At 43.2% G+C, this 11,904-nt stretch overlaps 2 protein-coding genes across 2 annotated transcripts in view; one reads left to right on the top strand and one right to left on the bottom strand.

The window, feature by feature from the left end:
• Window positions 1-2,602, top strand: part of T265_08858 (hypothetical protein) — a gene marked incomplete at both ends in the record, with an annotated part of 52,864 nt that extends 50,262 nt beyond the window's left edge. The window contains one exon of the mRNA XM_009174775.1: window positions 2,186-2,602. Coding sequence (XP_009173039.1) covers window positions 2,186-2,545 — 360 coding nt within the window. The remainder of the gene's footprint in view (window positions 1-2,185) is intronic.
• A 687-nt stretch (window positions 2,603-3,289) lies between these two features.
• T265_08857 (hypothetical protein) overlaps window positions 3,290-11,904 on the bottom strand; it is a gene marked incomplete at both ends in the record, with an annotated part of 27,221 nt that continues 18,606 nt past the window's right edge. Inside the window, 2 exons of the mRNA XM_009174774.1 lie at window positions 3,290-3,650; window positions 7,786-8,163. Coding sequence (XP_009173038.1) covers window positions 3,483-3,650; window positions 7,786-8,163 — 546 coding nt within the window. The remainder of the gene's footprint in view (window positions 3,651-7,785; window positions 8,164-11,904) is intronic.

The raw sequence follows: 11,904 nt of genomic DNA, 5'->3' as shown, positions 1-11,904 counted from the left end.
TGGGACACAACAGCTATAGGTCGATTCAAAGTGTGACGGTCATTTAATTAGCCACATCAGTATCAATCGTAACAACCTGCGAAAATAAGGCCCCAGTTATTATATTCGTAAACTGATGATATACATCGTCAGCGCCGGTCTACCTGACCCTGGCAGCACATAAACGCTGTAGTGAAATGTCGCCGATATGCCGTTCTACTTGTGAAAGCTAATGATGCACTCAGTCATCCGTACGGAAGCAGAGATGGGACATTCAATACCACACAAAAAGCTACTTTGACGGAATAGGATTCCTTCATTGCCATTTTTATCACGAAACCATAGCCTCCGGAACGGAAGACCTGCAATCTAAGAGGAAAATTAACAGCTGAAATGATATTGGCAGGCTCTTACCAGGCGCCTGTCACTCTTAGTGGCTCCTGAGAAATACGTTCTATCCTGATTCAACACTGGTTAGTTTTGGGAGGTGAACGTGGCTCTAATTGGTCGATAATTTAACCTAGGATACACGCCGAACACTAATGGTTATAAAATGTCACAGCCGCAGAAAATGGCGAAGACGGGATCCTTTTACTGGAGACCTCGTTCTGTTGCAGTGTACATCTTAAGAAGCCTCGAACTCCAGATCAGTAATTTGACCACGAACGACTGAGTCTCACTGATTACCAAGAATTTTCTCAACCGTCTGCATACCCCTCTGTCTTCGTGAATTGAGCACAGAAAACAGCACTTTCCGAAAAACGATGATGCGGCATGCGCAATTCGTTAATTAACTACCGCAGCTTTTGGTTCCGGACACAGTCTTCGACTGAAGCCGCTTTCTGTTAGCGAATTACTGTTCGCTCTGATGTGCGCCCCACACAGCGGATTGGGTAAGTCCATCCGCCACACCCATGAGTGCTGAACACACCAAGACTAACAAGCTCTAACCTGTACAGTCAGCTCTCGTGATGACCCCACAAACTACTGATCACACATTCGATATGCCTCCGAGATTGCAGGTATTCCAACTGTTTGGTTGCAGATTCGCTGGTAACAACCTACATAAGTTCTGAGACAAAAGTTATCGAAGAACTCAGGACGCCTCAGTTACGCTGCTCGCAGAGATAACGTCACATAGCCACACAAGAAAACAGCCCGTACTGTAGGCTGCGCCTCAGTTACGGTGCTCGCAGAGATAACGTCACATAGCCACACAAGAAAACAGCCCGTACTGTAGGCTGACAAATAGAAATTCGTGTACTAATTTGACCTGCCACACTATAATCGGGACTTATACAACTTCAAAAATACGGAAAACGCTCCGAAAACTTGAGTGCCTCTTTCTTGAATTGAAGGTAGAGTGTCCAGTGACTGCATTTCATGGAACGTACCAAACGGCAGGAGGAGTCCGATCAGTTCATCCGATTATATCTGTGCCTTCTTTTCTTCATCGAAGAAGGAAATGATGCCCTCTGCATATTCCCAATAGATGAGTAGCTTCTAAACGTCAGGATTTGTATGATCTTTTAGCTGCCATCTCATCAATCAAACTGAGTAGGAAAGCTTCTCATGAGGAAACACTCCGTCGAAGAGAAATTCGAGCAGCCCTCGAAGGTGTAGAGGGAGTGCTGTATGCAAACCTACGTAAGACATCCGTTTAGTTTTCATCTGAACAGTGGACGGCTTCTAAGAAGCGCAAACAAGTGAGTTGTATACACAATTATTTCAAAGGTTCTGAAAAGTTCTCAAACTGGCAACTATTTAAAGTCACCGTCCTTGGGAAGTAGATGCAGATGGACATACAATCAGAAACAATAGTCAATCCGTTTATCTCACAGGTCGAATAATCGTTTTGGACGAAGAATCGTAACAATCCAGTAGCCAACACAACGCACACCGACTTCGGGAATGGGGGCTCGGCTAGCCACTGAATTTCATACCACAAAATCAAACATCTTACCGGTAACTGAAGGATTCTACTACCTATTGTGATAATGTTGGGCTCCCTCATCAAACGTGAAATAGCGCAACAGCATTTGCAAATGACCTGATCTTGAGGGACGCGCACTACACAGAATGGCCAAATTTTATTGTGGAGTGAAGTGCTCTTGGATAGATTTTGTAGTCATCATTTGTTGAATAACCTATTTCATATCATGGTTTTGTTGAAGAAAACCAACCTGCTGTTTGCCATCCCATACAGACAACCCCCACACCTGCCGAGTCCAGCACCGCGAAGCCAAAACTCAGCCGGTGGGGACGACTCCTTGATGTACCCGATGAAGTATGTCAAACCAGCGATGCGAAACCGCAGGAATTGAAACAAACAAGCAAACAAGCGCAGGCAGTCCCCGATTCAGAGTGTCTCCAAATGGGCTCTGTTGGACAAGCCAGACTCAACGAACTGTTAGAAGAACAAAGTGAATCCCAAGCGGCGATCATGTCACGGGTGGAAGAGTTGCGAAGCTCACTCTTAATTCAACTTGATCTAGTCTCTAAATACATGCAACACATTGAGTCCAAGATGGAAAAAGTTTCGTCGGCGTTGGGTTACAAGAGATAGGAATAAGAAGAAAACATGAAATGCCTTGTGTACAGAAATTGAATTACATAAAATGACTGACCAATATTTTCACAGATTTTCCAGTGTTGAGTTAGTGGGATAAAAAAGATAATCTTACTCCCTTTTTCCTGGGTAGCCGTTAGCGGTTCGGTGGTCGTCAACTGAGCTTCGTGGTGATGAAGGCCGCAAGATTATCTAGGCGAGCCATAACACAAGCATAATAAAAAACTAATCGTTCACCTGTAGCACCCTTCCGGTATCTGGCTATCATGTCACGCAAAGGAAGTATGAGGGCTAAGAGGCTGCTAGGTTTCCCAAGATGCCAAGGTTCCGTTCAAACCACCGACCTTTTACCAGAAAACTCGGGACTTAGCCAGGCAAAGCCTGTCTTCGTTAGGCATCTGCAAATTTCGCAATTGGTCATTCGGCCGAGTTAGTTATGTGTTAATGGAGGTAGTTTCAGAGCAGAATATTTCGGTGTAATGACGCTCGGAGGAAGTGGCTATCATGAACATTGACTAGACTGATCGAGTAACAATTCCTTATTTNTCCCTTCTATAAGTAACTGAACCGCTACGAACTATACGTTGCCGGTAAAATATGTTTGAAGCAAACAGCTCTGGTTCTCCACCATCCCTTGCTCATTTGGCTATCGGGCCAGCCAGATAGTGATATATAAAGACTAATGCTCCCTGGACAGTCTACAACTTGCTATGCAAACGTTTTCACGCAGACACGGCACAGTGAAAATCCCGCGGAGCCTTTTTACTTCAAACGTTAGTAATACAAATGTGAGCATCACCATTACACGAGTTGCGTTGAGTAGAAGGTACAAAACATAAGAAGCGAGCATGTGAAATAAAAAAACAACAGGGGGGATAAAGATCAGTAGCAGAAGGGAAGATAAAAACACAGCCAGGTGAAATAAAGGAAGTAGTTATTCTTGGTCCAGAGTGAATAAGAATGAATTTTCCGGGACTTGAACTTTATCACTTACGCATTTGAGTGCCCATGTTTTCGTGACAAAATATGGCTGGTCAGAAGTAGACTTGCACCTAAACCCTCGAAAAATTTGTTCCCGATTCGGATTGCCTTCTTCCGATAACTAGGCAAGGTATGAAGGGATAAACCGGATAGATTAGTACGGCGGATATGCATGTAAATCAGAGGGAGTAAATTACAACACGTCAACCAAACAGCTATGTAATAGTAGTTCAGCCAAGAGGACACAGGTTTTCGGGTTTCGCCATCGCCAGCGAAAACCATCCTAACCACGATATGGCTTGTCACCAAACGCCTTCGAACGTTGACAATACGATAAAATAGTCCATTAGTTGTCTAAAGAGAAAATGAAATCGATCTCCGCCAGTTCACCTTGGGAAACACTACTTCCGGATATTCCGGATATATCGACCAGTGCTTGCAACCGAACAGAAAAATATCATCTGATAAATTAACTTGACTGGTGATGTTAGGTTGCCGTAATAAAGGAAAAGAATGTTGAGTTGGGGTATCTAACTTTCAGCCTGACCCAAAGGGTGAGTAGAATGTGTAAGGCATTAGTTACCTAGTTTGGTCTTTAGACGGCGACACAATTAGCAACTGTGGTTGGATGGGCAAAGTTCAGAGTCAACGACTGCACAGTCGTTCTGAATTCAGAAACGCCTAGCCGGATGGTTCGGGGACTAAGGTGAATAAGCCTTGCTTCCAATGCTCCGTGTACTACAGCGGCATTTAAAGCTGTGTTCGGCTCCTGAGGTCTGATGTTCAGATGTCCGCTTTGTCATTTAGTCACTCCAATCACGGTGACAACTGACAAGTCACCTAAGGGGAACACCGTGGCAAGACAAAATCATTGGACAGGAACGCCATAAGGTTTCGATGTAGTAGTACACGTCGCCAATACCACAAATCCTTTTCTCTAGGATGCACCTCCAACCTTTGAGTAACCGAATGAGAGTTACAGAGCGGCAGGGGAGTGGTGTTTTAATCAGGTGATGGTATGACTATGTTGCATCGACCAAGGTTGCATGGAAGACTTCGTGAATGTAATATGAAAACCTTCAATGTAGACGACACACTATGGCAAATATCCACACCGGGCAATCACGGGACGGNACGACACACTATGTCAAATATCCACACCGGGCAATTCACGGGACGGTTTTCTGAAATCTCAAGCCGATACAAGAGACGTATTTAGGATGACCACTCCTGTATATATTAAACGTTTAGGATTAAAACTCTGCATATGAACAGTTAAATCATGAGCTACACAGGAGTCCCAAAGTTGTGTGCACAAATGATAGTGAACCTTGCAGATGGAAGTTATCTCTGTCAAAACAGTTATTTCAAATTCAGTTTGACATGCAATCTTTCGTTATCACACAGTCACTTGCCATGGTTGTATTTTCAGATTATTCCATATGCGAGCTTCTGTGAAACTATTTCCAACTGACTTCCTCCATAAAACCGGTGTTGCGTGTCAAACTTAGGGCCATTTGGTTAGATAAATCACACCGACTAGTTGAGTGTTGTAAACAACGAGAACTGAGTTGCAGTCATCGAACATCTAAACGCTGTTACCCAAAAAACGCACGCCATTCAGTCATCATTGGAATGCACATAAAACTTGGTTCCTACGAAGATAAGGCCTGAGCGGCCATTTGAATAAGATCGTGACTGGAGTTGAATTCTCACGTGACTGCCATCCCCCGTCCTGGTAATCTGTACAACCGGTGTTTCAGGAGTAAAGAAGTGAAACAAATTTATATTTCTCATTGTTTCTTTTGTTGGACTGATACATTGAAAAATTTATGCGAACCTTTCATGTCAGAAAGATTGTACTTTTAAATATTAAAAAACTTGAAAACCAACACACTGCATCATTCCAACACGGAATTACTGTACCTAACTGCGGTGTGGCATTTAAGGTAATATGTGGTGTAATGCGAGATGCATGTATATTCAAGCGTTGTAACCGCACTATTTCATCCTGTATGCCAGCGTGTCCAGCGTCTTGAAATGAGTCAATGGTGACGTTACACCTTGGGAAGGAACGAAGACTGTTGTAAACAGGTCAAGTTTAATACTTAAAATTAACCAGTGAAACAGTGTACATACAGCCGTTACGTTTTAGTTTACCGGGACTATAAGCTTAAGTTAGAAACATGGAGAATAGTAAGGTCTCATTCATATGAAAGCCAACCACAGCAGAGAGACTTTCACCGATCCAACCACGCCGCAAAATTCACGAGAATGGCCATTTTGCTTTCGATAAACGGTACTTAACATGAGTGGCAGAATACACGTTAGTTACACCCTTCGCAATCTCATACTATAGAAATTTGAGTCCCGGAGTTCCGAGTTGTTCCGAGAGCGTTAAGTTGTTGATAAAGAGGGGGTTACAAATGCCAAAACAGTGTTACTATGAGGAAAATATGCACTGTGATGAATTCAGGCTCCAGGAGAATATTGCAGTCATCGAATTTCCCCCAGAATACACAAGCTTCATTTCCATACAGCCATCACCACTCGTTCAGTTCAGACATTTGACGTCATTCTTAGCTTTTCAATACAGCGACAGTCACCTGTTGTAGTATCCTGATAGCGCGAAATTTCAATAGAGGAACATCAGTCGGCAACGGAAACGAAGTTCTTTTCTAAAAAAANACACTGGCCGTAACTTGTTGGAACGGATAGACGTCTTCCGATCAAGCTGTCAATTACACCGGCCTAAAGATCCTAGCAACGGCACAAAACGACTGTCAACAGAATGAAAATGCTGTCTTCGGGATAAAATCTTTTAACATCCAACCGTGCAAAGCAAATATTTCGAAAGAAGAACATTGATTTTATGAGGTGAACCGAAAGCAGCACTTTGTTATCCTGTTGAAGTATTAAGTTCTCAGTCTGGAAACCTAATTTTCAGAATAGGAGCTTGGTGAGTGTAGCGATTCATACCATAAGTACCATCGCTATCTGAATTTAGTCAGTACGGAAAACCATCACAGTGTCAATATTGCAGTTCCGTCGATTGGTGTAAATTTCACGGGTAATCACTGGATATCCGATTCTCTTAGGTTAGGGGTAAATCTGTGGATATACATATTATGTATGTATACATTGCGAATATGGCCTGTTTCGAATGAGGGGATTTCGGTAATCTCCACTAAAGCTCAAATCTGGGAACGTGCACACTACCTCTCTAAGCAGAATTCCAGATTCGACTTTCAGTTTAGACTAGATGTACAAGCCATTCGGTTGGATGCCGAATGCGGTAACTTTGTTAGTTTCTGCTTCTCGGGTATCCGCCGCTTGGGACACATCCAAGGCGCTGGAGGTGAAATCTGTCGATCGGTTCAGTTGTCTGCTTAAATTTGGCATTGTCTATGATTGGACATCTGTGAACACCGTCACCTCCGGGACAAATGGAATGATTCAACCACGTAATTGCATCAACGTAGCTTGTCAAACAAGTCAAGTCATGCCGTAAGTTGTAGGCTGAGGGATAGGCTGGTGTTCAAATTTTTTTTTTGAAATTACAGTGGCATTAGACGTCCTATGTACCTTCAGAGCATATCTCGAATCTTAAGCCCAGCTTGGTGCTCCCTACAGAAAAACCAAAAGCAAAACCTGAAGTATCATGGTAATCCGTTGGCTAAATCTAATGACCTCAGTTTTAAGCATAGCTCGGGTTAATCGGGTGGCTTTAATAGTATTTCGCGTAGTCTGTCTGGTTCTATGAACCAGTAACTTGCCGACTCACGAGCATCTCGTCAGCCACGACTAATATTCCATTGATCCCCACGCACCATTCATTCCTGTTCTGGGAACACTTAGTACGCACTCTCCAAAGTGTAAATCACCGGTGAGGTGTCGTCAGAGTTTGCTCAACTAAAATGGCATTTATAACTCGCAACACTGGATAGCAAATGACCGTTCCACAACAAAGTGAACCGCGTGTCCACTAGGATGTTCACATGAGGAGCAAATGCACACAGTAGGACTAAGCGTGGAGCTCAAGATAGCAAACAGGTTCAAACGTGAGCTACCAACTGAAATATTTCAATTCGGATTGCACATAAAATTAAACTGCACTTTCTACTGGCAAGATACCACAGTAATGCACCGCAAGAAATAATTATGCAAGATTAGCTCGATCGTTGGGGGAGTGTGCGTAGCAGGGCTAAAGAAAACCACGGAAAATAGTTCAGCAGTTGATTCACTCGCGTACTCACCAATAACAAATGCGATAATGTCCAGGAGCCTTCATGAGATTCGGATAAACTGCGCAGTGTGTGATCGACTAAGTCCATCGCTTGTGCTATTGACTGCTCTGTATCAATCACATGAACTGGAAACACGATGGCCCCAAGTGAACGAAGATCAGCTAACAGTAGTCGATCTTCGAGTTCCTGGCAGTCCGAATAGGTATCATACTTCTGAACATCCAGTGAGGTTTCAGATGCTTGGGGAAGCCGTACCGGCAAGATGATGTATCCACCGAGCGGTCGAAGTGGAGGGAAGTCTGAATCGATTGTTCTCGTTAAGCCAATAAATTCAGCCAAAGTATCGAATGAAGGGTTCTGTAGATAGACCAAACGGACAGATGTTACCTGGTTTGACAGATACTGAGCCCATCAGTGATTACAAAGCTGCACAATGATCTGATGAAACCTAGCCTCTGTTTGGGAAAAACCAAGCTCACTGATATAGTATGTGCATTTCTTACGACGCTATATTGTATCTGTCTCATATTTTGATTAATTCGCGAAACAGAAACTTCGAACATTTCAGTAGAAGACACCAGGGAGCAATGAGCCTCAACTATGGTGTACGCAAACTTCTTAAAGTGTTACCACAAATAGGCACAGATATCAGGTATTATACTGACTGACGTTCAGTCATTATATTCAAAATACAATGTAATAAAAATTCTTCAGATCCTGTCAATCTTGCGCCACACTATCTCGAGCTTTTCAGTGACACAAAGCTGATGCCGCATGTCCTATGCCGTCTTGCACGGCTGTTACACCATGTGCAATGAAATTTTAACATGCAAACAGCATGGATAGTGTAGGGGAGAACTTATTGGATGGACTGGACAAATCTATTCTGTGCACATATTTTGCCTGTGAGGATTGGATGACAACAGCCTCAGCAGTAGAGAGATTACGCAATCTGACTGCTTCGGACTGGTTCTGTGGCACGTGGTATGCGGTCCGAAATGTAGTGTTCCGATCAACGAGGCAACCCGTGTTAAATAGGAGGACCACAACAGAACCCTAGGTTTTGCATGTAGCTCCAAGGACGGACCCCCTCGGGTGGTGCTCCCCAGTCAACTGCTGCACCACATAAGAACTGCCCCATATGAGCTTGAATTCATAAGCAATCATTGATGAGGCTAGCACTGACAGTTTGTCTTATTTTGCAGACGTAAAAGAGGTGAAGCTAAGAAGCACCAAAGTTCAGCCGCGTTGAACGTGGGTCTTACCACTGCGGACAGACTCTTGGCTAACATCTCAGTTGCTTTGGTTTCAGTTCTGTTTTGCATATTGCGTTGGATAAACAGATTAGTGTAAGCGTTTTTTTTAAGGTGTTTCTAACAGCACCCAATTCATGTGCTAGCGTGGCGTTTGGACATACTTTTCGAGCCATGGAAGCCATACCTCGGACTAGGTTTCTTTCATAATGTACAGGGACAGAACCACGATGGTTCATATATTGTTTACTCCATGTTATCTTGTGGTGAAGGCTTCTTTGATTGAAGCGATGGGTGCTCTGGTTCGCCGGACGTTCAGAAAGGACAGCTGATTGTCCACTACCCTTTTCGTGACAAAACTGCAGTGAAGGTATTGAACCAATTTACGAATTTTTTAAATCCAACTCTTCGACAAGCTTACAGAATATATCATCGTACCGGAGCACAACTGATAAGGCTTGTCTAGCACTCTTTTCCAAAGTCAATATGGAAATAATTCAGCAGTTCAGTGAAATATCACCAAATGCAACATCATATTACTCAGCTCTCGTATGTTTCGAAAGAAGTTCTTTCTAGCAAAAGTATATAAACTTACCGAGATACTTTTCTATCCAAAAGGTCGCCGAAAAAATCGCATACCCTGTAGGAAATTTTCCGAATGGTTGCATCCGAAAGTTGCTGAGGATGAGTACAGAATCATAATTCTATCGTGTTCTACTCGATAAGACATCGTCATGCATCACTATCGATGGGACTACAAACCCGTTTACCAATGACGTTCTGCAAAGCATATTCGGGTGATTCTTAATTCTGCCACAATTTCCATGGTGAGATGGCGTACAGGTCTAGTTCGCTTGCGTTATCGTCGCTTTGGCTAGAGCGAGATATCAGGTTTGTACTGCAATCACCTACTAATTAACAGAACAAAAAGCCAGCGCGTTCACTGTGAATTCAATGTGCGCCCTCTGGTGAGGCACACAAACAACGTGGTCTGAAATTTCATGCAAACCGACTCAGGTTATGTCGAGCTTGCCACTGACCTCATAAGAATGGAGTTTAAGGAGCGGAGATTGATCATAAGAATGGGAAGTATCATCGGGCAGGGTGGAGCTTTGCCTTCAGAAAGAGTTTCAAGTAGTAATAAACTGACACAGAACGGCCGGGGTTATCATTATACAGAAGACGATAGGAAAAATCGAGGACGACCATTCAAATGTGGCACCGAATGACAAGTAATAGTAGACTGATTCTAAGGCCATCGTACTTTAATAGAGATAATGCACCATCCAGTTTTATGCTGTAAGACTCCACCAGACACATCATAACTGTATCACGTCATCAAATACTATGTCACTCACTCGGCCCACGTGTGTGCACGGCAGAAGAAATTCGCTTACGGTAGTGACACAAGGTCCGTTATTCTTCTACGTTCCATAACTAGTTTGCCCCTTGTGATAAAACTTCTTAAAGTAAAACGGAGGACCACGACTCTGACTTCGGAAAAATTCACGTCCCATTGAGAGTGAACCTTCCCACTTTTTTAGCATCTATACGAGAGGAATACTGCCTTTGGCTGCAAAGTTATTTATTAGCAAACGTGAAGCAAGAAGTTACAAGCCATTAGACAAAAGTGAACACCTCATCTGCAATTTTTTAAAGTGAACATTCGTACGTCTTCTTGGACATTCCTCGAAGTTCGTTGTCTATTAAACAATAGTAAATGAACTCTGTAAAGCGATTCCATAATTTCAGTAATAAACTTTACCTTCCATCAGATGCGTGGTCGGAGCCTGGACATGAGACATTAGGCTACTCGCATGCTTCATCAGTAGCATAAACCATTGCAGATATGGAGAAGAGTGACCAAAAGTAAATATGCAGTCCCTGTGAATGTACTCATTCAAATAAACTGGCTACAGGTTCTGAAACCAAGTTTCCCTCCTTCCCTAGCATGCGCCATAGTTTAGATATTCAAAGGAGTTGCCAACAAATTTTCGCAGCACTTGCGTATCACTTTAATTTCTTTACCACTCCTAGTTTCCACAACATCAGGTTTTAGTAGGCCCGATTCCCTTCTTCGTCGGAAGTGATGAACTATACCTCTTCTCTTCGCATGAACCAAACGGTTCATCAACACACTGCTTCAGTCTAAAATCACGTGATGGGCATTGTCCATGTCCATGAGTAAACAAGCGAATTTTTTTTATATACGTGAACGAGCTGACCGCTGCGGTAGGGAGGGCGTTTTTACATTGAGCGTTTTGATAGCGAGTAGCCCAAAAATGCGTGTTGTTGATCCGTGCGCCAAATTCATTGCACCACAATTAGTATAGAGGTTGAACCCCATTCGTTCCCAAACGGAAAAGCCGAAATAATCATGAGAAACTAGGTGACTTTGTAAGGATTTCGCGATCCTTATAACTACATGGATTTCAAATATTTTTTGTGAGTGGTTAATTTAGTCGGGGTACACTCTAGTGAGTTTCAAAAGGAAGTGGATGATGGCCCAAGAGTAGTAGTGGTGAACATGCAGTCAGTTAATGTGAACCGATCTGGGATCAACTAACACCGCAAGGATGAGGTTGAAGTACTAATCTAGTGAGCTAACAAGTGCACTACTTAGTGCAATCATACCAGTATCGCTTATATGCCCGTACGTACTTCTCCTTAGGATAATATTGGAGGTCCAAGCTCAGTTTCCGCACTTTGGTTAGTCGTAGGATCATAAGAACTATGAAAAACGCTGAACCTTGCACTTACCGTAGCCGCTATTCCCTGTGGACGACTTGACTCTCCATCATCTCCTTCAAACGCCTGCGACAGTAACTCTTTTAGGCCATCCACTGTCAGCGGGTCAGGGAAACTTCCTCCATAG

This window comes from Opisthorchis viverrini (assembly GCF_000715545.1).
Source record: "Opisthorchis viverrini unplaced genomic scaffold opera_v5_242, whole genome shotgun sequence".
NCBI classification, from domain to species: domain Eukaryota; kingdom Metazoa; phylum Platyhelminthes; class Trematoda; order Opisthorchiida; family Opisthorchiidae; genus Opisthorchis; species Opisthorchis viverrini.
The sequence above is the reverse complement of the archived record's forward strand: the minus strand, read 5'-3'. Positions and strand labels throughout refer to the sequence as shown.